Source organism: Antedon mediterranea, chromosome 8 (assembly GCF_964355755.1).
Source record: "Antedon mediterranea chromosome 8, ecAntMedi1.1, whole genome shotgun sequence".
NCBI lineage: Eukaryota > Metazoa > Echinodermata > Crinoidea > Comatulida > Antedonidae > Antedon > Antedon mediterranea.
The window spans coordinates 13,642,711-13,669,579 of NC_092677.1; the positions used below are offsets into that span (position 1 = coordinate 13,642,711).

General features: G+C 33.4%; 1 protein-coding gene across 1 annotated transcript; it reads right to left on the reverse strand.

Moving 5' to 3' along the window:
• Positions 1–26: 26 nt before the first annotated feature.
• Positions 27–21,685, reverse strand: LOC140056274 (polyadenylate-binding protein 1-A-like). Its single transcript, XM_072101589.1, has 10 exons — positions 21,514–21,685; positions 20,478–20,564; positions 13,887–14,329; positions 13,213–13,285; positions 7,157–7,195; positions 5,829–5,861; positions 4,082–4,383; positions 3,518–3,593; positions 3,190–3,269; positions 27–3,068 (listed from the first exon to the last, which is right to left on the reverse strand). Exons 3-10 carry the CDS (start codon positions 14,323–14,325, stop codon positions 2,941–2,943), a joined length of 1,170 nt encoding a protein of 389 aa, XP_071957690.1. The 5' UTR covers positions 14,326–14,329; positions 20,478–20,564; positions 21,514–21,685; the 3' UTR covers positions 27–2,940.
• Positions 21,686–26,869: the final 5,184 nt, after the last annotated feature.

Here is a 26,869-nt window from a genome sequence, read left to right on the forward strand (position 1 = left end):
TCGTTTAATTAACCATTTAATACAGATGATGAAAAATATAATATATCCGTATGTCCCTTAGTTAAACTTACACTTGCTGTGTAAGGAAAATGTTGGTGTAGTGTCTGTAACACATTAAGGCAATTTGTAGGCTAGCGCAGTGGCATAACAGCTGAGCGCTTATTGGCTAAACCCAGGAGGCCCCAGAGCAATGTCCAGATGAAAATAATAATATAATATAATAAAATATGTCGAAAAGGGCTAAAAACGTCCGAGAGGACTCGTGCCTTTGCGTTATGCCACTGGGCTGGCATAGGTATTATGACACAGGACAACAACATTATTGCCGTGTCCAATCACATCATACATCATAGCTTTGGAGTTGAAAACCTCTAAGGTTTGTTCAATTCTTTTGATTGTGTAAATGTGAAATGAACTGTAAATGAACAGCGTGGAACGAACAAACAGTTCAATTACATTTATGACCCTACAAAAAATCACTCCATACACGTTTACCATAAAACCAAATAGGTGATCGTGGAATGATCTCATTCTACTCTGTGTAAACGCATTTAAAACAGCACAGAAAAACACTTGTGAACAATGGTTTAAGGAAATTTTTGACACCACAAATACATTTATTCATTAATAAATCTGGCTGGCTGTGAGGAATGAAACTTTATACCATTTACACTATTTTACAAAAGGTTTTGCTGACAAAGACAGGCCTGCAACATATACCCACTGGAATACCATTACCCTATGGCTTAATAAAAAAACATCTCAATAATATCTCTGACAACTCTCTTTTATATATTTAGATCTCATGATAGTATTATACAGCATAGGCCTTTAAAATAAAGTAAATATGATTTAGTGTGGAGTTTGCAGGTGTTAATGATTTAAAAAGCAAAAAGGTTACAGCCTGGTTTCAACTTTAACGCAAGTGAGTTGACCAATCACAAGAGACTGTTTGGATGATCCTTGTGGGAACCAAGCTTAAGCTGCTGTACTTATACTATCATGCAACTATCTTTTTAAAGCTCAAATATAACAGAAAATATAAATATTGGTGGTTTAACATATTGAACAGAAAATCAGTTCAGTTAATTGGTCAGATATTTGTACTACTACTGATTCGAGTCCCACTAAGAATTACTTCTCATATGTACTTAGTATGAAGTGGTCATTCTAATCGATGTCTGGTAAAATGTAATTAAGTATATGCTAACATCATTTTTAAAGATATATTGTCCCCCTAAAAAAATCTTTTTTTTTAATTTTTTTGTTGAATATGTTATTTTAATGTCACATAATAGTTATTCACTCTCACAAAAAATTGGGTCTGAAAAAATTTTATTTACCTGAGAAAAATGTAATTTAAAGCAAAAAAGGTCAAATTGTCTGGAAGACAATGAGTTTTTGGGTTTTTGTTTATTTTGTCTTTTTATAGGTGAAATAATTTTTTTACCCCGTTTTTTTTCTTATGGAAGTGAACAACTTCATTAAAACTGCAAAATGGCCTATTCAAAGTCCGATTTTAAAAATCTTTATTTTTCATGATTTTGGGGGACAATACATTTTTAAAGTTATTTGGATATTAAGTAGTAAAAGAACTGCCAAAAGTGATTAGGTTTAATTTAAAATCGAAGACAACATAAGGTAAATTCACATCATCTACCATGCGCTGCCAGGCTAGTTATTGTAAATTCTATTTTAATTCTTAACCTGTTTCTGGTAGAAAATATAAATTAAATTTTAAATTGGAACATGTTGATTAACAATTCTATGTCATAAAACCCTACCTAATGCTATCAGGCATGCAGTAGGATAGTATGACCTTACATAACCTTAAAAGAGCATGCCACCCTGCAGATAGCTACAAATACGCACATCTATAAACATTATTTGTAACATGCATTAACATATTTAAAGCACCTATATAACGACACATTGACAATGTCTTCAAAAACTAAATAATGGTTAAAATAAATGTGTAAAAATTAAATGACAACAATGTTAATAATGAAAACACTCAATAACATAACTAAATAATGTTAATATTAAATGACAATATAATAATGCAATACGTAAATATTAATTCTCAACAACACATCTAAATAATATTAATATCAAATGATAAAATGTTAATAATGTAATAAGTAAAATTACTTCTCAATAAAGTAATTATAGTTGAAATAATGGTTAATATTCAAATAAAAGTTGTTTAAAATATGCAAATTGCTCATATATAACGTAACTAAACAAAATAACTAAATAATATGAAAACACAACTGTTAATAAATTCAATATGTAAAACTTGACTTCATAATTTTGAAACAATGATAATAACGAACATTGTAACTTGTTAATAATGTTGAATTAGTATAATACCATCAACTCTCTCAATACTGAACTGTCTGAAAACTGGAAACTCTCCCCAAACCAGACTTTTTAGATGTCCAAAAGGTCCCAAAGTATTTTTTCCATTAAAAACACATTTTGAATACCACAAAATCAGACATATTAGGCTAGCCAAAGGGTGTTCAGTATTGGTAAAGTTGACTGTACTGTATCTCTTAAAAATGTAACAAATTATTGATAAATTTAATAATGGTTTAAAAAATCCAATAAGTAATTCTAGGCAACAACCAGGGGCGGATCCAGGACAGGGGAGCACTAATAACACATAATATATAGTCTATAAAAAATAAGGTATCAAAAAGTAGTTTATAATTTCATTTTCTCTGTCAATAACAGGAATGTGTGCCCCAAGCGCAACCTTCCTGGATCCGTCCGTGAAAACATGGCTTTCTCAGGAAGCATGCTTTTGACGCACCACTATAAAATGGCCTACCAACACCCTTACACTAGATTTTCTTTACCAATAAAATTTCTATACAACTTGTGTTTTCGCATGTTTTACTATATCTATATTCAAGCACGTTGGACGTTTTGTGTTTAGGACGTCTGCATAGCCTTGTTGTCGCGGTAAATCACAAGTTCATGTATGGTGGCCGCATGCTTGATTAGTTGCCAGGCTGTATGGGTGATTTCATCACAAATGCTGCACTGCCAGTCATCGGGTTCTACAAATATTTAAAAAAAATATTTACAGTTACAAAATATTAAAGAACTGAATTTTTAAATCCCACGTTGCTCGTCCACTATTAAGAAAGATTTGTTTATTGGTACGGGTCAAGTACTTACCATCAACTTCATCTTTCTTTCTTTTGGCAGGTGGTCCTGGGGTCGGGTGGATAGGGAGTAAATTTGGGTCTACATAGCCACTAAAAAATACAAAAACAAAATATAAAGTTCAATTTACAGTCGAGCGGTAGCGGTAAGCGAAAAAAAATGCGTAGCTTCTCCCACGCAATGAGAAAAAGTAAATTACACACAAAGACACAAACCCATGTTATTTTTATATTAAGTATTTTTTTGGTTTACATTAGGACATGTTACAATATAGCATTTCAGCATGTGTACTCGGCTTTTGTGGGGGAACGGCATGTTACAATATAGCATTTGATCATACGTGTATTTAGCTTCATCCTGCACTCTCTTGAATCCTTTAGGTCGTTCTCGGTCTGGTTCATTTGCGATGTGTAAATCTGCATAAAAAAAATATTATTGAACAAATTTTATATTTCTTATTAGATATCTTGAGATTTTGAAACTCACCCTTGTATATATTTATAAACCAGAAACTACACCCAATACAAAATAGCATCAGCAATTCAGTACACCTCTTTTGCAAACTATGTATAGTTCTTGCCTTCAGCACTAATGCTTGGTTCCCACTAGAGATGCAACACAAGAACGTATCGCACCGTAAGTGATTTTACCAATCACGGACGATGCATTATTAAAACAGTCATTGGTCAACTCACTTGTGTTGTATCTACTTCCTTACGTTGCATCTCTAGTGGGAACCAAGATTAATTATTGAACGTCTTGTTCAAAGAATGTGGTTGGCAACAAGAGTTAAAATACCTGGCTTGAACCCATGCCTTTCTATCCACAGGTCAGCTTCCTACTACAGGATTATCTTGCTGACTGAGTTAATCTAATAAAAGAAAAGCATTTCTTTACAACATACCTAAAGGCTGGCTTGCAAGGATGCGGCCATGTTCTTTTCGTTTCGCATCCATAGCATCTTCTGGCTTGCAGAACTGCACAAAGCCAAAGCCTTTGTGTAATGATATTCCTGTGATCTTGCCATACTGGCTGAATATGTGCTCAACATTTTGTCTTGTTACAAGGCCAGTGTTAAGGTTGCCAATGAATAACCGAGAAGCGAGGTCATTGGGATGTGTGCTGTTGGTCAGGTTGCCAGGCGAGTTACGGTCAATAATATTCTGTAATGCTCCCATCATACCTCCTAGCCGTCCAATGCCATTACTGAGAGAGAAGTATATTCATGTAAGAACTGTCAGTACTACAAAATACTTAACGAGCGAGGGAATCTATTAAAGTAGTTTTGCCCAACTCTTGATTTAAGTGAACACATTTTGCATGTTGACCTTTGTTTCCAGGTCAAGTGTTCAGAATATTTGGCACAAATATTTTAGTTAGACAAAACATCTGGCTATTGCATTTTATGTTATTGCATTAGCCACTTGAGTTAAAAGTATATGAATGGTACTATCTAGTCTACTGAAACTACTTCTAATATTAATTGTTTTTAACCAATAAACAGCTTACAGATATGCATTTATTCACATCAAGAATGTGCTCTTACCTGCATGTTTAAAACATTTCACAGGGCCCGGGTAAAAAAAAACTTTAAAACAATTTATTATTTCAAAATAAAACAATAAAAGCATTGTGTTAATTAAACTAAATTTAATTTGGGGAAGAATTCTGGTTTAGGCAAATTTTCTGGTTTTTAGATAGTGGACTAATTTGGAATTGTGATCATTTTATTGAATTTACTTTTTTATTTTTTGGACATGGTCAACCCACAGTCTATTTAACCCAATTCTATATCAAAATTACCTAAACATTTTAATTAACTTGAGGGATTCTATGATGTAGAATAAGTAATAACGTAACTTCACAAATAACTTAATGCAAATCAGCGAAAACCATGAGCAGGTCTTGTATCTTTCAAAGACACCTCTAATTATGTACCAAAACATGAGGGCATGTAGCGCAGTGTGTTGTACACTGATACTGATCTTGAGATCGTGGGTTGGAATCCAATGCTCATTGCATTGCTTGCAAGATAATTAACTTCAGATTGCCTCTCTCCACCCAGGTGTACAAATGGGTACCTGGTAAGGTCAAGACACAACTTTGTGCCGATTATTAGCTGCATTATGGCAGTATGTTTCCATATGTGTTTAATAATAGGTACAGTGCTTTATAAATCTTTATAAAAGAAATTGCTGAGATTGAGATATATGCAATATTTTGTTCCTTTATGAGAATTGCCAAAAACCTTAAAATCTGATTACCCTAGTTGTGTAAATATCTGAATCAGACTCCGGAAAAACAGCATCATATTGTATGAACAGCATTAAAATGAATTTCATAACATTTCTTTTTTGAAAGAGCCATAGCGTAAAAAATGGAGTACTTATTCCGATGACGTCATGACCAGGCTGCTTGTCAACAAGCAGTCAAGTCAGTTGATAAAGATCTATGATAGAGTTTGAAACGTTTGAGAAAGTACTCAGTTTTTTTTACACTATAGCTCTTTTATAGTATTATAATGATTAATGCACGAGTTCTTCACTCACAAATATTTCATATTTTATTACTAATGAGACTGCATAATTTCTTTCATTGGCATTTCTCACATAGGACAAAAAATATGGCGACATGTTTGGTTTAAAACTTACTACTGTTCCATTTGAACTTCAGGTTCTGGAGTCCTATTAGAAATGTTGAAACTAATATGTAAGGCATTTTTATAAAATTGACATATTAATAATTGAAATATTATTATTAAACAGATTTAAGCATAAAAGTAGATTGTTACTATATTCTTTGAAAGTGACGAAATCAATATGTTGATATAAAGTTTGCGGTACACCACATATTTTTTTCTTTTCTAGTTTCTTGACATTTCGATCAATATACTTCAGTAGTCCTTGGAGTATTGATTAAAACATTGAGAAACTCAACAGTTCTTTTCAGAACCAAATATACATGGTGTACCGCAAACTTAGGATTAACATAGATCGTTACTGTTACGGATTTAGGAGACAGTGGATTTCTATCATCGGTAAACCAGTGGCTCCAGTGTCACATCTCTGATTTTGAATCACATGTACCTTGATTGGTTTAATGAAAATGTCCAAAATTTCAGTTCAAAATTTGCAATAGTTCAAAAGTTACATTACAAAAGTGCCACGCCCATCTCTATTTGGGATAAATGTGATTACATTTTCAGCAAAATCAGAGATGAGGACCCTGGAAATTTCTGTTAAATTGGTTGATTTGGCATGGAATGACACAGTATCCAAACTGGCTTTTTTTTTACCAAGACCAAGTGAAGCAGATTTTAATCAAATGAATTCAAATTCACTGAGAGGCAATTATCAAACAAGTGTAGTTTACGTATTGCTATGGATAATTTACTTTATAATGGGCACTTCCCAATAACTGCATATCAAAGCAAAATTTTATTAGACACAAAACTTGACAGAAACAACTAACATGTTAAACATACATTATTCACAAGAAGTAAATGAGGGATGACCATGTCCAAAAGTTAAAGAAAGAGTATAGATGAACAACATTTAAAATGCTTTGTGTTTAATTTGGAACTACATACAAAAGAATGATATGTTGTGTTAAAATATCAAAAGTGAATATTAAAAAATAAAGATTTTAAATAATAAGATTTTATATTTTTCATATTTAAAAATAATGCATTACACAGATTGTTCCATTTTATTCAGAGGAAAATGTATCTATTTATTAATGGAAGTATAGGATAGAAATCCTTCGTAGTTTACAGACAACTTTGTCCCAGAATCTTTAGGCTGGGATGTAAATTTCATCCACAAACCAAAAGATTAAAAGTGAGCATGGGAGGTAGAGAGCAAACTTGATTGTTGGGTGGGTCTGCTCTGAATCTCTCTCAACACTACAAGTTGGCACCGGTTCCACCCAATGGAATACCACACCTAATCTTTTCCACTGTTTCTGTTACAATACCTACCCAATTCCTTGACCATTTGGTGTTGGTTGATGCTCCATCCTGTTTATAATATAGAAAAAGGTAAACATTACAGAATAATATAGATAAAACATATATCCACATTTAAGCTATTGAAATTACATGGTTTCGTTTCATTTGCATATTCTGTAATTTAATTTAAACTGATTTTTGTTGTTGTTGATTTGGTAACATTTATTTAAACCAACAGAACATAAATAACAACATTTGGAATACAATATGTGAAATAAATTTGAAGATGATATACAGTAAAGGATATAATAATATTTAATAATAATAATAATAATACATGAGGATAAGATTAATTATATTCTATTGGTTTGGATCATAAATACAAGTTCAACAAACTTTTCTGGAAATGGTTCGATTTAAGGAGAGGCAGTTCCGAGTTACAGTACTTGGTATTTTAACAGATTTAAACTAAATTGATTTCAAATGCACTGCAGCTTGTATTCGGTGATGTTCAGAAAGCACTTTTGCTCATGTCTCTATAGACAGGCAGAAAAACAGAAATACTATTTATACCTGTTTAGTGTACTTAATTGACAGAGAGCTACACACACTGTTGTTACGCTTTTTTATTCATCAGTTGAAACGTGAATTCTATATATATCATTGAATATATACATGGCATTGTAACATAAATCTCTTTATTCACCTCATAAACAAACAAAAACAAGCAAGGAGTAAAAACATTTTTTTTTAACGATGAAAGGGATCTCTAAGAAGCCCCAAGGGGCTTGTGATAGGAGGCCCACTAAAAACTAGTTACATTAATTAAGATACAGTAAAAAGAATAAATAAACAAATAGACCATTAATTATAACAGGGGACGCGCATTGTTAGGGAATACCATTGCCAGGACAACCAAATACCTGATTTGTGTATGTGTTGCTCAGAGACAAACACATACACAAATAAAAAAAAACATGTGTCAACAAAAACAAGTTTTGTGCATTCACTGACCCAATACCAGCAGAGTACAAGTCGTTACAGAGCCTATTTGATTGGCCAGTAATGTCTACCAACATAACCTTGTATCTTAACAACAGGGCTAACAATTTGTATTTGTTAACCAAGATTTTTCAATGCGAAATAACGATAATGCAGTACCCCAATTCCTGGAAAATGCAGAGTAACATTAATACTGGCATATAGTATAGTATAATATTCAACTAGCTAACAGAAAAAAATCAAAACTAGTAATACAGTCAATGAAACAATAAGTATAACAGTGTCTGTACACGTACAATTATTTATTGTTATAAAATTTGCACAATTCTTACTTACGAAAAAAAAATTAACAAAAGCAATTAGTGTAAAAATAAAACACATTCACTATAAAGCATATTACAAATTGATATTACCTATGTTGTTGCTGAGGATGAAAATAATGATGATGATGATATTATGCAATAAATTTGAATAAAATGTTGTATTTGTGTTAGAATTCCGTGTTGCACACAAGAGTTAGTTTATCACTGCTACAGGTCTAATGTTAATATTACGAATAAATATCAATAAAAAATGAATTTCATAAAGTTTATCTTTTAATGATTAATACTTCTGATGGAGAATCAACATTTATCTGGTAAACTTGATTGATTATTGATACTATTCAGTATTTTTAATTAATCATCAAATAGAAAATGTTACCAAATACAAAATAATTAAAAAATTAACTTTTTCACTACTGCTATTTATTGATGATTAATATTCCACACATAGATATGCTGTGTATTAAGTGATAATAACTCAGTGATGCAACTGTCTGTCTTAAGCTCTGTCTACACTATCAAACTTTATGGACAAAAAATGTGATGTGCCCATATATGGACATGGTAATATCACTACCATATTTGGGCACATCACACCTTTTTTGTCAAACAAGTCTGATAGTGTAGACAGAGCTTAATGTATTGAAGTGGAATTGACTGTTCTTGTTGATGGTGTAGTTCAGAAGAGTCCTCCTATAGGTCGTATGTTAAAGATGTACAAGATGATGAGTATTGAGACAATATTAACACTAAAAAAAAATGTTTGTTGTCATACTAATATAAGAAATTATCCTATAATGATAGTGGTTAACATGACAAATAATTTGATTATAGTCAAACCAATGCTGCTAAATTATTAAGCTATTTACATATATAAAGCAATGTTACTTTTTTTTTAAACAGTGTTATCATCACTTCTGATAAAAAAAATTTTGAGTAACTGTAATAAATTTAATGCTTTTTTTTTCCAACACTGTCTACCCCTTTCCCGCCCATCAATGTTCACCCCTCAAACATATTTTTCGTCACACTACGTTATTCCAATCTCCCCACTATATCTTCTTTACAAAAAAATGGATCTTGTTATCGCTATTATTGGTCAACATACAACGTCTGCGAATTTCAGGAATTTTTACAAGGTGAAAAGCGGTCTTTGAATAAGAAACAAAGAGAAACAGGAGTGCCATCGTTAAGTTGCACTTAAAACACCTGAAATAAATAAAATAAATAAACTAAAAAACTAATAAATAAATACAGAAATAAAAAACATAACATAAATAATAAATATCCCCATACCAAGTGTGGAAAAACATGTTATACAAGTCTTTAAACAATAGTGTAGTGTATGTTAAATTGGTATTTTGATATCCTTTAGGTGTTGTATTTTAGCAATTAATACCATATTAAGTCCATAGAGCAAAACCTCAGACATAGAGGAGGATGAGCTCTGTTTCACCCCTTAAAAAATGGCATTTTGTGGCATCCTGATTTTATCAGGAAAGACTGTCTATATTTGATTGATTCAGTCAGGACACCAACACCCAGAACAATCGCATGGTGTCTGAAATCAAGCCTAAAATAAAAATATTGGTACAGTATCATATTCCATATTGGAATCACACTCGTGCCAAAAAGTATGCATCTAGACTACTGTATAAAACAAACACAGTTTTCAGTAACTAATTTATAAATTTATCAGAGCAGCCTTACTGTATGACATCAGTAAGATGGCTATAATATTCTTCATTGGCTTTGTAAGTGTCGCATAGTGTAATTCATTGGCACTCTATTATTTACAGTATAGACACTTATCTATTGCGGGAAAATTGGTAAAAGATGATTTAACCACCTTTCACTTTTTAAAAAATATATATTATTTTCTTATTCTATGTTGTACAGTATTTAACTGGTGAATGCTATTCAAATAGTATACTCTACACTTAAAATAATAATTTATCCATTAAGCACCATTTTACATTCTTTTTGTGAAATACTTTATTTCATTGTATGAGCAATTTCTGAATGTTATTTAATTGTTTTGACAAATCTGATATCATTTTTAAATCCTTGATGATCAATAAATGTAACTTAACATTGTTACCAATTGGCCTTATGGTCATGTTTATACTGTGTGCAATACTGTATTGGTTACTAACTGTAGTTATAAAACTAGATGTAAATAAGTTATTATTTTATTTGGCACTACATTATGAAGGTGATAACTCCAATAATCAGGTGTTTGGTTTCTAGTAAAAGCCTAGCACCTAATAATTGAAAAAAAGATGTTCATATTTACTTCAAGAAACGGTCCGTAGTGTGCAAATAACATGTAGAAATCTATTTATTTTATATAGCTCTGCTTATGAATTGAGCTTTTCATCAAGTCAAATGTGCAGTATATATATATATATATTATATTTAATTTCTTTCCAATTAATTAAGATAAGATAAATCTTTATTGTCATGAACACAACAAGGCAAACATGAAATTTGTTAATTACATAATCAATCATTATTGCTCCAATGTTAAGCAACATACAGTATAATGTTATGGGTTATCCTCATGATACTTCATTAAAACCATTTTCTTACAATTATGTCAGAGTACGGTATTATAACATTTTCAAAATAAACTAAACATTGATGTTTAAAATTGTAAATTGTGAAAAAAAACCAGAAACATACACACCTTATTAGTCTGTTTATGTTGGTATTGGCTTCTCCATAAAGATTTGAATATCATGGGTTTTGTGGGCATGCTTAATTAATTGCCAGGCTGTTTGAACCTTGACCTTGCAGATACTGCACTGCCATTCAGGTGGTTCTGCATGAGGAAGAAAACATGAATTGGTCTCCAAAATAAAAAAAATAATTTATAGAAATATATTGATTATTGATATTTTAGCCAAATTCTACTATGCAAATTGTTGAATTCACAAAAAGCAAAAATGTCCTTACAGTTGTGAATCGGTAAGTTGGAAAAATTGGTAAGGTAAGTAAACTAAAGCTCAGACTACACTATCAAACTTTACTATCAAAATGTGATGGACACAATGACATCATATCACTACTATATTTAGGCACATCCTTTTGTAAAACTATTTTGTAAAACTATTTTGATAGTGGAACAGAAAACAGAGCTAACATTTTCCATGAAATTGACACATTCACAGATTTTGTTTAACAAGTAGACAGAAATAGTCCGCATACGATTACTTAGGTTTGTGTTTCCGCCAAAAATTCCACGTACAGTATTTCAGCAAGCCTCATTATAATCTAAATTTTTTACTTCTTATTTACAAAATATGTTTGACACAAATGGGGTCATTTGCTAAGACGATTTTGTTTTGCATTTACAACGGTGCATAGTAGAAAAAGCATTTTGTGTTAAAAGATATTTTTTGAAAATGTGGAAAATTGTATAAAAAATACTGCAGTTTGTAACAACATCTATTCTCCAAACAGATGGACAACAGACATTCTTTCAAATACAAATAAAAGTCTTCATTAAATTTACATTATATTAGTTATAAAAAAAATCTCTTAGAAAAAGACCTAAATAAGCGGTAATAAATTATGAAAAAAATGAAAAAAAAAAAAGATAAAAAAATGACTACCTCCTGAAAATCAAAGACATTAAAATACATACCGTCTGCTTCTTTTTTGTCTTCGATTACAATATTTGTGGAATCATTAAACCTTTTCATCCTCTTTCTTGTTGGCTGATTGCCATTTGCCCCACTACAGGGTTGTACTGGGAGTTGATGTGGGTCCACATACCCACTATATAAAAAATCAGTGCCGAAAAAAAAAATATAGGAAGATGGTTAAGACATTTGTTCAACCGTACATACAGTACTGTAGCTGCACCTGCGCAAATAGAAACCTGGCGTGGAAAACGTATTGTACTTGGTATCAGCCCCTGGCATGGCTCAAGGTGGTATATTAACACCTGGCAACATGGCAAAGTATGTTGTATGGTATGACAGAGGTGCTCAATGTGGGACAGTATTACAACATCTGATATGACAAAGGTGTTGTACAACAACACCTGTCATGGCAAAGTGTGTTAGTTGGTAACACAACACTTGGTATGACAAAGGTGCTCAATGTGGGACAGTATTACAACACCTGATATGACAAAGGTGTTGTACAACACCTGGCATGGCAAATTGTGTTAGTTGGCAACAACACTTGGCATGACAAAATGCTTAATGTGGGACTGTTTGCAACACCACGGCAAAGGTAGTCAATGTGGCACAATATTACAACACCTGATATGACAAAGGTGCTAAATGTGGAACAGCATTAAAGCACCTGTGTTGTACAACACCTGAAATGGTAAAGTGTGTTAGTTGGTAACAACACCTGACATGACAACGTTGTTTAATGTGGCATAGTACAGTATTACAACCGACAATGTTCATGAAAAAATGTTGACATACTGTAAAAAAGTCACCTAGAAAAAGTATAATAAAAGATCTAATTGATAAATGAAGATGGATATGATTTTTAACCAACATTTCACTGCTATAGTGATGAATACATGGTCATAGATGTCAATTTATATTGTCCGCCATTTTAAGATGTTCAGTCCTAAAATTTTATTTTTTTTAAAGTTTAACTTGTTTTTTTCCACGATTTCAACTGGCTGATTATATCGAAGAGGAACAACTTATTTTGCGACTTTATTAATGTGAATCAAATAGGAACTGAAAAATATATAGCAGTCAATTTTTCAGGTAGAAAGTCTTAAATTACCTAAATGATTCTCCCTGAATCTTTCTAAATCCTTTTGGTCGATTCTTGTCTGGATCACTTGCTATTCGAAGATCTAGTGAGATAAATAGCAATAATTTAAATAGGGCACAACAAACATGTTTGGCATGTATACATTTGTACAGTATCAAAGATATTTATTGGCACAACGCAGAGGCCTGGTGTAGGGACACTAAAAGTGATGGCTTTTTATTCCTCCTGGGCCCTGTTCAGGGGCCCCTTAATCCCTAATACGCCACTGAAGACATTACAGGATAGACTAAATAGGAATTACACTAACAGTTTTCTGCACGCCAGTTCATTTGGCTGAATGGTACTGTATAGACTTGTTGAACTGGAACTATCGGTTTATCACATTTAGAGGGTTAGGTTAAATTGGGAAATATTGTGTATCTTGCAGGCAATCTCTCTGAGAAAGTCTTTGGGGAAAAAATCAGCCTGGTAGTTAGCTTTGAAGAAGCTGTTTGTAAAAAAAAGAAGACTGTAATTTTACAATCATTAAATTAAACCCGCATCGTCTGTAGTGTAAGAATCTTATTTCAAATTCTTATAAGATAATACTTAATGTTAAAAGAACATTACAAAATAATGCTTACTCAATTGTTTAAGTGCCATAACCCTGCCTTGTTAAAGGGACATTACACAATAATGCTTACCTAATGGTTGAGATGCCATAACCCTGCCTTGTTCTTCATTCACAGCCTTTATAGCACTATTTTCATTGTTGTACTGAACAAATCCAAAACCATTGTGTAGGGAAATGCCTAAAATCTGTCCATATTTACCAAAGGCATGTTGAATATCAGGCCTCTTAACAACTCCAGTGTTCAGATTTCCAAGAAAAACTCTCGACGCCTTTGATTTGGGATCATTACTGTTGGTTATGTTGTTTCCTCCAAATTGACCACCTATGCCACCTATGCCGCCAATACCACCCGCTGCTCCACCTCCCCCTCCCATCATTCCTGCACCCCCATAATTGTGCATTGGTCCTGGACCATGCCCCATGCCGTAGCCTCCATTGTATCCACCCATGTTACCATAATGGCCGCCGTGATGGGCACCATGGCCACCACTGTATCCTCCACGATTCATGGTTCTGAAAACAATATAGAATTGCCTGTCCATATTAATCATTCATAAATTTGATTAGACAATTTTGGGTCACATGATATTTTTTTTTTTCTCTTTCATGGGGCCAACCCACTTTTATTTCATTCTTCATATTACACATTGTAGTTATATATAGAAATTGTATAAAATGTCATTAAAAAAAAATGTTAAATATATATATATATATAATAAAAATTAAAATAATAATGAAACAATTAAAAATTAATACATGTAATTTTAAGAAATACAAGTTAATAATTTTCTTTTTACGTTACCCCATTTCTTTTTTGCCTTGTTTATGTTACAAGCATATTGATTCTGTATAAGATTTTTTAGCTCAAATCGGAACAAGTTCCAGACGACTTTTGATTTAATTTTTGAATGCTTTTCTAATGATTTAATAAAATTTGTTTTATAAATACAAAAAGTAAACAATGATAATAATTCATTGACATTTTCACTTTTTGTGCATGATTGATATTAAATATTATTTATATTTAACTCATGTCATGCAGTTTTTTTTCGTCTAGGGTTTGTCATAAAACAAGTTCTTTTACCTCAAATTCCGATCCCTGAAACAGCTATTAATTCTACCATTGAACTAATTGTAAATGAATGCATGTTTTTTCCATTCATTATTTGTATATTTATAAATTAATTCACCACTTTTTATCATCAAAGCCATTGTAGGATAGAATAAAGCTAAAAATGAGGCGTCATTTTGATGGAGTAGTGCACCCTCAATATGCTGGAAAGGAGCATCCTTTTCCATAATGAGTGTATAGAACAATGATATTTTATATAGCCGAAGGCTAGATGTGTAACAACAATGTTATCGAAGTGATTCTCCATGGAGAGGAAACCAACAAGATGGCGGCTGTAATCGACCAATCAGATACATATGCCCTGCGCAGTATGCACTGCTATACGCATGTGTTGAGCCTATCTGCATGAGAAAGATATGCAACGCACCGTATTAAGCCTATAAACAAGACGTCATATGGCTGCATCCGGTTTAAAATTAAAAAATCCGGCTCTATAGCTTTGAGGACATGTCCCTGTAGTATATTCATGCCAAATCCCAGCTCAATACTACAAATAAATAAGGGAAAATGAAAATGTCGGATGGAAGAGAAGATGAGAGAGTCCTAGACTCAGGTACCCCGAGTAAAAACTTCACTGTGCTTTGATAAGAATTGTTTTGTAATTTATGTGGTCCTAATGAATTATAATACTTAATAGATATCATTTTTTATAATAAATAATGTTTTTGAAAAAATTTACAGTCGCCATCTTGTTGGTTCCCCCTCCTGTTGGAATCACTTTTCAGTCTGGAGTACGCCCACAAGCCTTTGGCTTATTACATCTCGCTGGTATAGAATAATATGCAACCACCACTTTTTGGCCCGAAGATGTTTCAGCTCAGTATAGAGATTTACCAATCGTGACCCTTCAACACCTGCCCTAAAATACCATCACCAACTCCAGAAATGTCTCATGTCAGATGTGAAAGACTAAATATGAGTGGTTTTTGGCATGGTCCTGTGTTTTTTCTCCCAATCTTTAGACTAATCTTTTAAAGGAAATTCAATCTATTATCTAAAATTAGTTTGCAATACCGTGTTTGAGCTCTAGGTCTACTTTGTACTATGCATACTTCGTTAATTTATAGTTTTTTTTAAATATATTTGTCATTATTCACATTAATATATACTAAAATTAAATAAATTCTACCTGGAGGCCAAATTAAATTTACTGAATGGTGACCACCATCCATTCATACTTTTTATGTATGTTGTGTGGAGAAATGTTATATTTAAATTTTGAATGTATTTTGAGAGTACTAAAGATGTATTGCATGTATGTTGAATCACTCTTTTAACAATAAATAATCATTTCAATTTCTGTAGCACAATTCCAACCATCATCGTTCATAGCGATGGACATACTGCACAGTAGATGTTACCTGTACACAGTTCAGATACTGTATGCTTCAAAAGAGTGCGGCTAATTCGAGTGGTCTCTTGTCTGAAAAAGATTGTGGCTGTGTAAACTAGAAAAGTACTACTAATTTTATGTGCATAGGATTTATAGTCCTTAAAGGCCAGGTACGGGCAAAAAATTTCTATTGATCATACATTCCAATAATTATCGATCTATAGTTTTCCCTATGTTTCATAATTTTTGGGATTTTATTTGTGTTACACGAGCTTGTTGAAAATAAGCACTTTCATATCAGTTCAAATTACACAGTAAAATCTTTATTCTTTTGTACACAAATTTTGTAAATAGAGAGGCATTTTAAAAAGCTATGAAAAAATAAATGGTGTGGTAAAAAATGTTATCAGATGACTAAATATAGGTAATATAACTTGAATATTACATTTCTGATATTTTTATTCAACTTCAGATTTTTATTTTCATGCTATAGCAAAAATTATCCACTGTATATCCACCATCTTTTTTCACTGTCTAGGGAGTCACCAGACATGTTATTACATTAGGTTAACTACCTAACTACTGAAAAAAAGTCTTCCTGGTTTTTATGGAAGAATTTTGCCAAATTTGTATTTGACCATGTATTAAAGGGGGGTTCCGGGTTTAAAATGAATAGTAAAAAATGTAAAATATATTTGTTTGTCTCTTGAACGGTAAAAGTTTCAATTTATATAAGCGCCCAGTGAAGCAGAACGAAGGCTGTGAAATAAGGCCAGATTACAAGTGCAGCTACGGCGATATGACACTGTGTTACCAGAGAATAGGAAATTCGTGAAATGGTCAATCTTCCGACGACCCGTTATCATTAACCATATCAATTACTTTTGTAAAATTATACTTATCTGATGTAATTTTAGTCGGTCTTTCCATTTATAAAGTCAATGTTCTATGAAAATTCATCAAAACAGTGAAAAATTAGATATGTTTGCACTTTACGTTTGCCGATTTTCGCACTGACTTAGGGAAAGCCTTCAAAATCAATGAAGCGTAACGTATACATTCCTGCTGAGCGAGGAGAGAGCGAGACGACGATCGATACACGTGCTCTATCCTATACCTGCCCACGCCTGGCAGCGTCACGTGATAAGCAGATACAGTATACAATACCAAACTGGTCGGGTCGAGTATACCCCGTCTATAATTACAACATGAACGATGTACAGTATTTGATTGAAGGTCGACTCGACCTACCGAAATGGTATAGATAATATAGCTCGAATGAGAGAGTTGGAATATTTGTAAACATAAGTATTGCTAATTTTAAGAAGTGTAGCCTAGTAAAAGGCCTGGTAGTATCAATTCGCATAGGGTCTACTACACTAGCTAGCTCAATTTTTAACTGGGCCGGATCGGCTAGGTCTCCTTCCTACTACCTGGTCTACTTGCTTGATGCAGTAGTATCCGCTTTTTTGGAGAGTAAACTAGGCCTATTTTAGGCCTACTTAGACGATCGGGAAACCATACGTGCGGACGGCGAACGGCGATATTTACAGCCGATTTTGTAGAATGTTTTAGGTTTAGATTGTTTAGGAGTTTGGTTGATAGGATGGGTTTGGAATCCACTGAGTTTTGTTATTTATGGGCCAATCGTTTAGTAGTAGGCTAGCTAGGCCCATGATGGGCCCCAATGTTTTAGCGTTGTAATCCCTAGTCAGAATGGCTCTCACCCATGAAAAAAAATGATTTACTGTAGGCTAGGCCTAGCCTAGTACGTGAAGCCGATAATATGATCTGTACTATTCGAGGTATAAAAATAGTATATAATTTATGACTCCGTAATCTGTACTAAATTTCATTAAATGTCAAATAAATATATGCTACTGTTATTATTACACTTTAGGCATAGCTTAGAAAATCTACAAAAAATGTATTTCACAATGATCGGGTGGTCGCGAGTTTGGAATCCACGGATGACGTGATTTTGTGAATATCTCATGAATATTAATGAGCTTCCCTAAGCTGCTGAAAAACAGACTTTCCATGAATTTACCCTAAAATGTATATGAAATTTTATTTTTTTAATTTCTCGTTATTATTTCTTCATTCTGACATGTCTATATTGTTATAATATTTTTTATTTAATAAATAAACGATATTTAAAAGCAATTTTAAACCCAGAATCCCCCTTTAAGGGAAATTCATGTTTTTTCGTCTCGATTTCTGTTACAAATATTTGATTTATGTACAATTAACCAAATATTATATTTAAAATTCATGCCTGTACCTGAGCTTTAAACTTATCTGAGAAGACTTGTTCTGCCACAAGAAACATGGAGCAAGCAAACTTTGAAGATGGATTACTGTTATAAGGTTTTGGAAGAGTTCACTACAGTACTCCATCATGGACTCTGTGTAGACTGTCAAATGAGCCAAGTTTGGTGGCAGCAAGAAATAAATGGACCCCGTTGTTACAACCGCTAATATAGAAAACGCCAGCTAATGTTGAACTCTAGTCTTAAGGATCTGCTTCTCATAATCGACCACCTCTATTGAATGACCAGCGTCTCTGTTAAAGCGTGGTTCTCACTAGCGACGCAACACAAGGACATAACGCAAGTGAATTGACCAACACAAGCGATGGCTTATTCGCTTGTGATTGCTAACCGTCTATAACTTCGCTTGTCATTGGTTAAAACGCTTGCGTTGCGTTTACGTCCTTGCGTTACGTTCTAGTGGGAACCAAGCTTAAGAGGTGGGCGATTATGAGAAGTGGTCCCTTAACAGAGATGGTGATCGTTCAATAGAGGTGGTCGCTAACGACGGTGGTTGCTTACGATGTATGGTCGCTTTAGGAAGGTGATCGCTTACAAGATGTCCAGGTTTAGAATGTCGCTTACGAGAGAGAGGTGGATAGACTGAAAGCAAAGTAAAGTAATGCATTTGCACATGATTTAGAGATAGGTTTGTTTCTGTTTTTTACGTTAGATTTTGTAACACAGACCCTGTGTAAAAGTTGTACTGTATGTCTTATCGTCTTTAGTTATGGAGCAGATTGCTATAAAACAGTCTTGACCGCTGGTCTAACTCCCAGATTAAAGCCGGCTTTATCAGATAGACAGTCTGACTAAAGACCAAATTTTATGTCACAAATTATATAGCTGATAAAGACTGTTTATACACCACTTATAGCAATCCACCCATGGTCTTTTTTTTATAAAGTTAGTAAGCATTTTGATTTGTAAAAAGACTTTGTAGTTTGTTTGTACTGTAGTAAAACACATCTGTGGAAAATATTTGACGCAAGCAAGGTCAGAAAGGATGAGTTGAGGCATCAGTTGTTGAAAAATGTCCTAATGTGCATTTAAAATATAAACAAGTAACCTATTTTTGTCAACCTTATGTGGCCGAAACGTTTTCACAGAGGGGGCAGTTCCAAGTTGGCTGTCTTTTCTGTAGAGTATATAATATCACCCAGCACTGACTAGAGCTACTTGAAGCAGAAACGTATTGGTACCCAGTAAGTAAAATTAGAATGCTTCCACCGTTCTTTTAGTTATTTTGCAGCACATTTATATAATATATTTGATGATTGACGTTTGATGATAACCGATTATTGTTTTAATAGTAATTATACAGGGCCGATGGCGTTTTTCCAATCTACATTTTTAATAGTTTTTTAACATAGGCCTATAATTTAACCTTAACTTTTGCAATTTGATGTATTTTTCTTTGTTTTATTGTCTTAAAATGATGTCAAGCAAAATGAATTTCTATTTTAAAGTGGACCAATACAATTTCTTGAATCTTGAAGTGATTTCAATATACAGTAATTTATGATACCAATAGTTTAAAAATATGCCAAAAATATTTATTTAAAAACTCGGGCCAGGACAAACCTTGGAATACAATTTTTAAAAAAATATAAGTTCACAAAAAGTTGATAACTCATAAAAATACTGTATAATGCAGCATACAGCAAAAACTAAAACTTTGGAAAAAAAAAATACTTTGAAATAAAAATTGTCATAATTCAGCATGTAACACTGTCAAAAACACAAGAATTTAATATTTTAAAAAAAAACCATTCATTTTGGGACAATAAAAGTTGAATAAATATATCACATAAAAATAAAATAATAAATACGGACTGTATTGTTTGCATCCTCAAAAAAAAATCTCAATAAAAAAATACTCACCAAATAGAAAAAGACTTGTAAGGTGATAAGTAAAAAGTGAAGAAAAATTCTTGTAATAAACGGTTGAAAAAACAGTTGATTCAAAAACTGAAAAAAAATAATGGGACCATATATAAATAAAATGTAAGAAATAAAAAAAATGGGCCATGCGTTTTTTGGTGTTTTTTTTCTCATCAAAAGTTGATTTTTTTATTTTATTACGTCATTTTATGAATAATGATTATTTATAGCCTATTTAGATAATAAAAACGATTTCAATTTATAATATTGTTACGTTGTATGTTAAGGTCTACTTATAAAGAGTATTATTTATTAACAAAATAAAACTACAATATTTTTGTTGACAGCAAAAATCTGTTATTTTCATATTTAAAAAGAAGTGATGCTTCGAGGCCTAGCCTAGTATAGAATAGTAGGTTAGGCTGGCCTAGCTAGCAAGAAAAATAGCCTTAACTGCAGCACATTCCTTCGTGAGTCTGGCCGGTGGTGGCATGGCGTGTCTTCGTCGAACATTAGAACAATCATTCATTTGATCAACAATACATTCGTAATTAACTAAATAAAACGATAAAAAACCTTACTTTATCTACTAGTACTACTAGCCTAGGGCCTAGCTAACTCTAGGGTAGGGCCTACCTAGACTCTGATGAGTAGGCTAGACTAGAACATTGATTGTTTCTAAAATCGCTGCACAATCGGACAAATCATATAGGCCTAGCTTAAAATACGTCACAAAAGGCCAGTTCGATTAAAAGAACCTAGGCCTGCAAATAAAGCACCGAATCACCACCGCCATATTGATTTCTTGCGCTGGCCTGGCTGCCGAATCCGCCGCCGCTTGCCTGGATGGCTCTCTACCGACCGGTGGTCTAGGCTTCTGGATATTCATAATAAATTAGAAAATTCAGTCGAAGCCAACCAAATTTCTACCGACATTTATCAAAACTACAATACATCACTATTATCCTGAACACTAAAATAACTGTCAAGAATTAAAAAATAACAATAATGAATAAATAAATACATTAATAAGAACCTTTAACAAAATATTGAAGACAACCACGCTTTTCTAGTTTTTAATAAAATCGACGCCTTTTCTTTCCCACGTGACCAATGATGAGATTTATCCAATTGGTGGCGCTATTTTAATATTTCTCTCTTAATGATAGCCAAAAGCTGGATGGCAAACTAACCCTTTCGGTTAAAGATTCTTTGTCCCCCAAAAACATGATAATTGAATATTAATAAAAACTTTCACTAGGCCTAGGCCATTTCGCAGTTAATCACTTTTGTAGGAAAAAAATATAAACAATAATTGTAATTGTTTGTAATACTGTGTGTAGTAGCTTCGCATGCATCGTTGAAACAGGGAGTTGTAAAATAACAACTCCCTGGTTGAAATATAACCTTTTATGATCATTCACCAAATGCCATTATTGTACCATTACACGAATATAAAATTCAGTATTTCTTTTATATAACATCTAAATAGATTCCTGTCATTTTAATTAAATAAAAGGTAGACATATTCAATGCTAGTCTGGGTTCCAGACGGAGTTTTGTCTTAATATTAGTAAAAAGATAAATATTTTGGCACATATAGGGTTTCATATTTATACTACTTGATTTTGTATTTTCAGACAAAAATCGAAAAAAAAAAAAATAAAAAAAAAAAATGAATACAAGCTTGAGGCAAGTCAAAAAAGTCAAGGCCTACATTTGATTTACATTGATTAAAACGGTAACATTTGGTTTTTAATAGTATTAATTAATGGATTATCTAAACACACCACCTACTGTAGTGTTAATTATGTCAACAAACGACCAAACAATCCTAGGCCTAGACTAGCAAGGCTAAAACGCCTAGGCGGCATAGGCTAGCCTAATACTAAATAACAGGCCTAGCCTAGTAGGACTAGACTAGAGAGGAAAGGCAACTGGAACTCATCTAGGCTAAGGCATAGGCTCAGCTTATAATGTTTTTTTCCAACGATTCCACGTCTTGTAGAGATGTTCCTACTAATCAAAATCTTACAGACAATCTAAAGCTAATTTAAATGCCTTTTTGATCTAAATTAGTACATTCCCTCCAAAAATGTACTGACATCGCGAAATCAGTTACAACATCTTCGCAGCGAATATACAAAATAGGCGGCGCTGTTGCATTTTAAAAGTAAAAGTACTGTATGTAAATAAAACAAGAAATATTTCTTACAAAAAACGCTTTCGACATTTTTTTAACATTAATCATTGTTCCAATCGTAAAAATACATACAAATCACAGATAGTTCTTTAAATATGAATCACATGCCCATATTTCCTCTAATTAATTGTATACACAGCATTTGAAAGAAGACATGTGTTCCTTTCCAACAATGTATTATTTGCTAATAAATATAAATCTACTAATTTAAAAATGGTCAATTTTGAACGTCAATGTGCTGTAGCCTGTTTGTGTGTGACCTCAACCTGTACTGTCTACGCTATTGACCCACAATCGTCCAATATATTAACAGGAATTAATTTAGGTGTTATATAAAACTTAATCGAACGATTGATAATATAAGCCATGAAACTTTCTTACATAGGCTAATTTCCAAAAGAAAATGTATTTACGTAACGCATTCCTTTTGTTAATTACTATATATAATTCAGGGGCGCAGCCAGTGGGGGGGTCACGGGGGTCCTGACCCCCCCCCCCCCCCCCCTTTTTTTAGAAAAAAATAAATAAAAACATGAGACAACAATACAGATCAAATCATCCTGGAGATACTGTGGAAGATTACTACCGAGCAGTATTACCAAATCAACTTCTTGATTACAAACCGAGTTAAAACCCCGTTTTTCTGCCGATAAAAGGCCATGCTTTAAAATATTTGGCGTAGCACCCGAGTCTATAGTGAAGTGTAATGTTGAAGAAGTCTTCAAGGAACTTGAATTTGGTACGATGATCTGCCAAGACACGAACATCTTCATTCCGAGCTTCAGTGATGGAAGCGACTGTGTAAAATTAGCGGATCCAGATGTGTTCCCGAATGTGCGTGCACTTCTTCTAATCGCGTAGGCCTATGCACGTAACGTCTGCTGAAGCTGAGCGGAGTTTTTCGACTTTATGGAGAACGAAAACCTGTTTGGGAAATCACATGTCTTATGAGCAGCTTTCGGGATTGTGCCTCATGAACATACACTTTAACATGAACATTAATACAGAGAATGTCATTCGCGAATTCTGTCTCCAAGCCAAGAAGAATATATGTTCCAAACTTATGTTTAAAGATGCATCACGCGATGTCAAGAGCGCCGTTATAGTAACTAACGTAAAATGTATGATAATAATTTAGAAGTTAGTTATTACAATTATGTATAAGCTATCACCTATACTATACATTCGAACAAAATAGGTATATTTTTAAACAAAATATTGTATGTACTGGGTATGATAAGCGTCTCACATACACACGGAGCCAAGATAGCTTCTTGGACTTGCACAGTGTATGAACTCTAACCTTACGGTTCTCATTTAATAATATCACTCCCTCCATGCTATCATTCTAATTTCTTTTTTCAAACTTTTGCATCTCTACGTTCATTTCATGCAACTTTTGTATTGGTGAAAAGGGAGGAATTCAAATAATTTCTCCTCTGAGTTTACAGCCTCTCTACACAAATCAACAAACAAGCAAGAAAAAAAGTGTTTGTCTGTGGCAGCCTGGAATATAAAAATGTTCTGTAATGAAAATGAGAGTTGTTTTTTGTTTTCTTTGTTTCAGTTTATTAGTGTTAACATTGTCATATTTGTGTGTGCGTAAACCGATTCAAATGATCTAGATTGCCCAACCGGGGGCCCTTGGCGGCCCCCTGGCCCCCAGCCCATGGTTGCTCGCTTCGCTCGCAAAATACTCACATATTGGTTGACCCCCCCTTTAATTCTTTGCTGGCTGCGCCCCTGTAATTATAGGGCGTGATACAATGAAATGGTAATGGATGAACTTAGGTATATAATAGATAGGCTAATAGACAATTAAAACGTTTAAAAATTGACTGATAATTATAAAATACAAGGTTGAGAAATCATTAAAAAACGGTAATGACGAAATATAATTAAATAAAAAGCAATTACCATTCATTACCAACTTGCTTATCTTATCTTATAATTATCGAAAAATAGATTTGATTGATACGATTCAGAAAATGAATCGTAAATAATATAAATATGGCCAGTACACGTCGTTCTCATTACGTTCTCTATCTGTGTTTTATTATATGCCATCTAAGATATAATTTCATCTTAAAAACCAGCACATATCATCCTGAAGCAAATATAAACACTGTGCAATGTATCAACGGACGTAAGTTTATGCAGTTTGACGATTATTTACCTCTAATCATTCACAACTTGCTAGGCCTCACTGTGCATTGCTGTACACACCTGCACACAACAATTAATACCGATGTCCACCTTTGTTATGAACAATGGCTGGGCATTCAGCCTGAAATTGCCGGCCTACTCGATTGTAGACGCTGTAGGAACAATGGTACTACTCATCTCAAATACAGTGGTGCCAGAGTTCCATACTTTTCAGCTAGATCTTGTGTCTCAACTTTTCAACCTACGCTTATCAAGTGTGGCGACATCGAAGTCAATCCCGGACCAACGATCGGCCAACATGTTTTAAATTCCACATGCTCTACCACGTCCAGTCATCAAAATCAAAACAATAACAACAACACTCCTAAGCTCTACTATCAGAACATTAGAAGCATAAAAAATAAATTAGATGTATACAACTCTGAATTGCAAGGTCATCTTTTAAATAATTCATTTGACTTCGTTTGTTTCTCTGAAACATGGCTCAATTCATTTGTTTCCGACTCAGAATTATACTGTCCTGGTTTCACCACACATAGGAAAGACAGAAACGATGGTAGAAGGGGAGGCGGAATTATGTTGCTTACCTCCAACAAGTTTAAATCGAGACGATTGGTCCATCTTGAACATAAAGATGTGGAATTACTATGGACTGAAATCAAAATGAGTAAAAGTAAGGTTGTACTTATCGGAGTCGTCTATAGAGCACCAAACAGCAATCGTGAGAGTATTTTAAAAATCGCCCAATTGGTTGAAGATGCAATGTCTACTTACCCCCGGCATCAACTCATCTTGGTAGGAGATCTTAACCTTCCCAACATTAAGTGGACAACTGATGGTACGGGATCAGCATCCACAAATTCAATTGGTGAACTATTCATTAACAGCTTGTTGAACGGTCTTAATTTGATCCAATGTAATGTTACGGCTACATGTAACAATAATATTCTTGATTTAATTTTATGCAATTCTAAGGAACTTATTTCTGACATTGTTGTTGGTCAAGATATTTTTTCTTCTGACCATCGCTCTCTTATATTGTCTTTAAATTTTTATGTTACCAATATTAGTCATAATAGATTATATAGAAAATCTTATAATTTTAAAGCAATTAATGACAGCGACCTTATTGATCATTTCGACAAAGTTCCTTTTGATATCATTAACACCGAAGACAATGTTGATGATTGTGTAACTGTTTTTTACGATTTAATTGACGCCGCCCTCCGCGATCTTGTCCCCATCAAAACATTCAGACGCCAAATGCCGCCATGGTTTGACCATGAAATTAGAGCTATCTTGAAACGTAAAGAACACCTTTTCAGAATGTGGAAAAAACATAAACTAATACACTTTAAAAATGATTTCATTACGGCCAGAAAAACGTTCAAAAAGCTTGCCAAAAAGAATTACTCACAATATATCCGTTCCCTCTCTGATAGCATAAAATCTAATCCCAAGCGCTTTTGGACATGGATCAAGACGAAAACAAAAACGTCGTCTTATCCGTCTGTTTTGAACTACGGGGACAAGGTCGCGGAGAGTGCGAAAGATAAAGCTATTTTGTTTAATTCATTTTTTCATTCTGTTTTTCAAAAATCTAGTTTAAGTATCACTGACCAACATCATGCTCTCCCTGAATCATCCCTTGATTATTTAAGTATACCTGATATTCAGCCGGATTCTGTTTACAAATTGCTTACGTCTATCAAACCACATAAAGCTTCTGGCTGTGATGAGCTGAGTAACCATGTTTTAAAAGTTTGTGCGAAACCTCTCTCTATTCCTATCTGTTCTATTTTTAACAAATCTCTGACTTTTGGTAAATTCCCATCTTTCTGGAAGCAATCTAATGTTGTTCCTATCTACAAATCTGGTTCCAAGAAATCCGTCACCAATTACAGACCGATTTCAATTTTGCCTACCATCTCAAAACTTTTCGAACGAGTCATGTATAATCACATTTGGTCCCATGTTCATTCTACCATCTCTCTCTATCAGCATGGTTTCGTTCCCAACAGGT

Excerpts from the sequence above, each read along its gene's own strand:
- LOC140056274 (XM_072101589.1), bottom strand. The coding sequence starts at position 14,325 with ATGAATCGTGGAGGATACAGTGGTGGCCATGGTGCCCATCACGGCGGC. Across the intron at positions 13,286-13,886 it reads TATGGCATCTCAACCATTAG|ATCTTCGAATAGCAAGTGAT; the intron begins GTAAGCATTATT and ends TTATCTCACTAG. Across the intron at positions 4,384-5,828 it reads GAAGTTCAAATGGAACAGTA|TAATGGCATTGGACGGCTAG; the intron begins GTAAGTTTTAAA and ends CTTCTCTCTCAG.